Source organism: Poecilia reticulata, linkage group LG4 (genome assembly GCF_000633615.1).
Source record: "Poecilia reticulata strain Guanapo linkage group LG4, Guppy_female_1.0+MT, whole genome shotgun sequence".
NCBI lineage: Eukaryota > Metazoa > Chordata > Actinopteri > Cyprinodontiformes > Poeciliidae > Poecilia > Poecilia reticulata.
The window spans coordinates 3,676,042-3,682,320 of record NC_024334.1 but is presented as its reverse complement, the minus strand read 5'-3'; the positions used below and the strand labels follow the sequence as shown (position 1 = coordinate 3,682,320).

Here is a 6,279-nt window from a genome sequence, read left to right as displayed (position 1 = left end):
GCAGTGGGGGGCCTTCACCCCTTAGGGACAGTAAAATGTTGGTCGATAAACAATCTTCTCACATTCTGGATGCTATTAAAACTGCTTTGATATCAACCTAGTGGTCAAAGTGTGAACTACACCTGACTCACGGAAGTGAACGTGTGAAAATGTTTGTGAATTTTCACAAATTAATCTTAATCCTGAGCTTAAAGCATATATTTAGGCGGACTAACATTTTCTACAACTGATATATCAAAATAAACAACATGCAACCCCAATTCTAGAAGATGTTTTAGTTTTGGGTTTGAGGCTTTTTTGCGACAGCAGGCTTCTTAGAAGGGGCGCAGACGGACCTGTTGGTAGATGGGCTTGAGCTCCTCCAGGGACTGGCGGCTGGTGATGGAGTAGACCAGGATGAAGGCGTGACCTTTGGAGATGGAGAGCCGTTGCATGGCAGGGAATTGGTGACTTCCTGTCGTGTCAGTGATCTGCAGCGTGCAGACACTCTTGTCACAGCTGATCACCTGCAGAGACGACAGACATCCACTTCATTCAGGCCACAATCTGGATCAGGGGTTCAGTTTCTGCATGTCTTCATTCCTTTTAGCCAAATATTTTCCTGAGAGGTTTTTCCTGAACAATGAGGAATGACTTGTTTGTGTCTCACCTGTCTGTAGGTGTCCTCCACCGTGGGGATGTAGGTGTCCCTGAAGGTGCCTTTAACAAACCGAAGGACGAGTGAACTCTTCCCCACCCCGCCTGCTCCGAACACCACCACCCGGTAGTCGTTGCTCTGCTCAGGCATCCTGGGAGCTGAAGTCCTGCTGACTCACCAGAACAATCGCCTGTACGCTGAAGAGTCCAGAACACAAGCGGACACTCTTCATCATGTAAACGCTGCTTTAAAGGGAACCTGTTATGCAAAATTCACATTTTGTACATTTTTGTTCTTCCATTTGGGTCTCATCTGCTTCTAAAACAGTCCCAGTGCTTAAAAAACCGAGATGTTTGTTTTTATTGGTGTCTGAAAAGTGAGCCATTTCCAAAACTTCAATCTATGAAAGCTGCACGGTTACCTAGCAACCGAAGCACATTTACTCAGCTGTAAATGTACAATGGCTGCTGGAAGAGACAAAGTGTTATGTTGTTGACTTCCCGTCCAATTCTTGTTGGTTTGGCAGGAGGCTCCACTTCTGCTTTTCAAAGACATACAGTTTTATATTGTACTTCTGTTTGCAGCCATTTTCACATGCGAGTGTAAACATTGAGTTGGGGGCGTGGCCAAAAGCAGGCTATTTGGATTTTAAGTGATAGAGACCCTGAAGCAGCTTTTGTGCAAAAAATTTAATGAACAGGCTTTGAATAGGCCATAAACCGATCCTAACCTGTTCAATGACTCTTAACGAAGAAATTATTAAAATTTCTTCATGAACTTAGAAACGTATTTCTAAACATTTTTCACATGACAGCAAAAGATTTTCATTTTATGTGAAAAACCAACACAAAGTATCTAATTGAAGTTAAGAGGAAAACCTTTGATGGTTCTCATTATTTTCACAAACAAAAACTAAGAACCATGAAAGAAACGACATGAAAACCTCTGAAGAAGAAACAGAAAAACTTCCTTCTGCACGAAATGTAAACAAAAATGACGTCGGATTTTAGTGGTTGTTGGATGTTTCTCTTGTTTTTGTTTAAAGACCAAAAGCCATTTCTCCGGCTAGCGTTAGGCTAGCATGTTTGTTTTGGTTGTATTTACCCAGAATGCCCTGCGCTGYAGTCCACTTCCTGTTTTTGGAGCGGTCTCCGCYRGTCCGCTTGGCGTTCACATGTGCGTTCGAACCAAACCAGAGTTCACCTCAGCCAAACCCAGACCGAGGTTTGGAGGACCAGAGTTYRCATTTTTCAGAGTTTGATTAGCATTTACTCCGCCCCAAACGGACCGGACTTTATAGGCAAACGGACTGAACTAGACAGGCTTTGACTGGAGTGGCCTAGTCAAAGCCCAAATCTAAGTCCTGCTGAGAATCAGCAGCAAGACTGAAAACGGATGCGCTCTCTGCCGTGAAAAGGGAAACAGGAAAGTCTGGATGACAGGAATCCATTCAGAACCCGGTCCAGTTGGAGCCGGGTTCGCTGCTTCCGGTCAGTCCAGGTTCTCCTGCTCTGACGTCACCAGCCTCCTTATTTACTCCACACACAGGCGCGCGCGCACGTACACACACACACACACCTGCCTCCTGATAGCATCCCGAGTGTTTACAGCAGCATTACAGTGTGAGTGTGAGAGAGAGAGAGAGAGAGAGGCTCCGTCGCCATGGTTACTGCCCTCCGAGGAGGCACCGAAGGCGGAGATGGACTGCAGAGAGATTTATGCACCGAGAGAGCAAACATTTCATCACCAGCAGGGCCGTTGCCGTGGTTACCGCCTGCCCCCACACCGCCTGATGTCACTTCCTGTGCGGAGGCAGGCGGCGGGGAGGAAAACACCGGCGGAGGAGAACCAGCAGCGGATCCAGCTCCCAGGACACGACCCGATGATATGATTTATATAATGATACATTTATTTTCAACTCAAACATCAAACGTCACTAAACTACAAGTAAAATTAAATCCAATGGTTTATTCTGCAGTTTAATAATAATAATAATAATAAAAAAAAGTCATTTAAAAACTTTGCAAATCGATAATATTTTGTAAAAAAAATAAAAAATAAAAAAAAATTTWATATCAGAGCAGAGTACCTAAAACCTGTAAACAATAAGCAGCACTATTTCAACATATTTATACTCAAGTTAAATCAGTCAAATAAGAGTAAAAAAGTATTTGGTAAAAAAAAAAAAAAGTACAGAGTAACTGATCAAATTATCAATCATTTAATATTTTAAAATTACATCATCAGAGGGACAAAAATATAAAGTTAACTGGGAAATGTTGGCATTTTAAAAATTAAAATGAAAATAATTTATGTAAACAATAAAATCAGGCAAAAGAAAATATTTCCAAATCTGTTTCTTTCAATCAAAAACCTCTGAAACAAAATGTATTAAATTAAAAATGCAAAAATTTATTTTATTTGTTTTTCAGTTTTACTTGTTTGATAATAATATGGATTATATAAAACCCTAAAGGCCCTTAACATGACAAAACTTTGCCTTTTTAAAAGACAATCAGACAGTTTCCAATTTTTTGGGGCCAAATTTTTAACGTTTTTGGTTTGTGGTTTGGGGCCGATCAAAATCATTGAAAGGGCCACAAACGGCCCCCAGGCCACACTTTGAACACCGCTGGGGTCGAGCATCAAGTAAAAGTAAACAGTACAGCGTAGTAAAAATACTCCTAAAAGTAATCTTTCCCAAAAACTTACTGAAGTAACTCAGTAAATGTAAAGAAAATCCAATAAAAAACACAACAACTGAACAATTTTAAGTCTCTATGTGATTTGAGTCCATACTTTGACTAGGCCCTTCCAGAACGTGTTTTATTTTCTTTAACCCTTTAGTGTTGCACTCTTTGCGTCTCAGAACGACTCAGGAAATTCAGCCAGTCTGAATCTTTTTGGAGCAGGGATGTGAAATCGTACAGAAATGTTGGATTAATTTGGGTTTTTTAAGGTTAACAACAATCATTTCTTTAGTAAATTGAGTCTTTTTGTTTACGGGTGTTAACTTTACCAAAGTCAGAGCTGGTTTAATGAAAATCTGAGACTTTTATGTCTTAATTTCTCACTGAAGTGAAGGTTTTGCAGTCATTATCCAGGTCCAGACAGCAGCCTAACAGGAAACATATTCACAGCTTATTAATAGAACAAAATAATTAGCACAAGTTTCCCGGCTCTCTAAAATGAGGCAGGACACAAACAGCAGACAGTTCACACTCTCTCAGACGGGAAGCTGCGGCAACAATCAAACATTATTGTGTGTTTGTAGCCCTGGAATGAGGCAGGCTGGATGTTTTCTGGCAGCTGSAGTGGGATAATGGTGGGTTTTTCTTTAAATGTGATMTATTATGCTTCCCTGAACAGGGTAGGGCATGTTTATGGCCTATACAAATAATTTTTGTTACCTTTTTCTCTCAAAATCGTTCTTAGATAATGAGATCTTAGCTGTTTTGGGGCGTCTTGTCACTTTAAATCCAAATAAGCTCAATGTTTACACTCGCATGTAAAAATGGCTGCAAACAGATGTGCAATTTTACAGCCATGCATCTTGGAAAAGCAGAAGTGGAGCCTCCTGCATAACCAACCAGAATGCAGCAAGTGGTTTGGTAGGTAAACAACAAATTACTTTGTCTTTTCCAGCAGCCGTTGTACAGCGTATACCAGTTGAGCTAACATGCTGGAGCTCAGGTTGGGTTGCTAGGTAACAGCGCAGTGCTCATCTAATGTGACTTAAAGGGGCAGTGTTTATGTATTTTCCAGGCATATTTTAGCCCAGTCAAGTAGCTATGTTAACAATAGATGCTATAAAAATTTACATTTACATCACAAATATGACTTAAAATAAATTTGACTTTATTTTAAGTCAAATTTATTTGACTTAAAATAATTGGCAATGTAAAATCTTGAMATTGGGTCTCTGTCTCTTTAAAAACTCCTGCCCTTTCTGAAGCTCCGCCTCCAGGAAGTCGTCCCAACATGGCTCCTCTATTAACCCCTTAACTACGTTTTTACCAGCGTTGCTCTGAGAAGCAGCTCGAGCTCAGCACCCGGTGTTTGCTAATTGCTGCTGGCTAGTCTGAAGGAGCTGAGGGTGGGAGGAGCTTTGACTCCAAGGCGGGGCTTGTTTTTGATGACAGAATAACATTAATATTAAACCTGATATCGTGCCTTTAAAATCACATTTCTCTACTAATTTATGAAAGTTCTACATTTTCACAAGAGGGTAAAATAGCAAATTATCTTTTCTGTTAGACAGTAAAAAATTTTATTTTCTATTATTGATGTGTAAAGGTTTAAAAGAAGATTCTTCATATTTTTATTTTCAAACTAAAGTGACGTAATTAACACGGAATGATTGACAAAAAAGGTACATTTTCATTTTCAATGAGTGGCAAATTTGAATGAAACTGAAGGTATGCACTGCAGTTGCCTTCACACACACACACACACACACACACACACACACACACACACACACACACACACGCATGCGCGCGCAGAGCAGCTGCTTTGTTCTCGGTTTCAATCAGCTGCAGCTCAGCCTCATTATCTCCTTGCATCATGTTAATCCGTGTGTCTGCATGCGCGCCATAGTAAGGAGGGCCCGTGCACGCGCACAGCTGGACACGTGCACCCACTCCCATTACATAAACACGCACACGCAACCGCACGCACGCAATGAACCAGTTCGGCACCGAGCCGGGTTTCAGGTCCGATCCGGCTGCGGAGCTCCGTCCCCCCGGGCGCTGGGTGTCCCTCTGGCCGGGGATGGTGGCTGGATTTCGGGTGCGTGTCTGTGCGGTGTGGGTGTGATGGTTGCGGACTCACCGTGCGTGTCACCGCCGGATCCTGCGGGGTTCTTCTCCTCTAGGCTCTGTGTGTGTCTGCAGGGTTCGGTTGGTTCGGAGCGTCTGTAAGCATCCCGGATCCTCCGCCTTCTGACTCACATCCCCACCATCATCATCACCATCATCATCACCGCCAGACCCGCTGCTGGTCGCTTCACTGCAACCCTCCTCTTCCTCCTTTTCCTCCTCTTCCTCCTCCTACTCTCTGCTCCATCACCTCCTTCCCCTGGAAAACACAAGAAACAAGTTCGGCTGGGATTCTTTGGGTTTATTTCCAAAATAAAAGCCTTTCTTTTTTCTTCTTTTTTTTTTTTACATACGTATAAAATAAAATAAGATCAAATAAAATAGTAAACACAAAAAATTTAATGAGAAAGTGACAACACAGAATAAAAATTAAAATAAGTCTTAGATATCAATAAAAATCAAATAAATATGCAAAAAATCCACATTATTATTATTATTATTATTATTATTATTATTATTATTATTATACAGAACAGTTACTAATATAATAATCTAATTGTATTATTTTATTCTAATTACTTTTATATTATTTTAATATGTTATTGTAATAATATAATTATGTCATTACTACAATAAGATACTAATTAGTGATGTGTGCCAGGAACAAAAAAAATCCTCAAAATCTAAATATAATTAAAGAGAACCCGGGGTTTTGGTCAACAAATTAAAACACAATAAAAAATAATTACATCATAATAAATGCAAAGAAGAATAAAATCCCTTAAATAAGATGAGAATTTAAACAGGACTCATTTGATGGAT

General features: G+C 40.5%; 1 protein-coding gene across 1 annotated transcript in view; it reads right to left on the bottom strand.

Moving 5' to 3' along the window:
* The window catches only part of diras1a (DIRAS family, GTP-binding RAS-like 1a), a 7,760-nt gene extending 2,045 nt beyond the window's left edge, over window positions 1–5,715 (bottom strand). The window contains exons 1-3 of the mRNA XM_008406343.1: window positions 5,471–5,715; window positions 650–834; window positions 336–506 (exon numbers count right to left, since the gene is read on the bottom strand). Of these exons, the coding sequence (XP_008404565.1) occupies window positions 336–506; window positions 650–787 (309 nt within the window). The 5' untranslated portion in view covers window positions 788–834; window positions 5,471–5,715. The remainder of the gene's footprint in view (window positions 1–335; window positions 507–649; window positions 835–5,470) is intronic.
* Window positions 5,716–6,279: the final 564 nt, after the last annotated feature.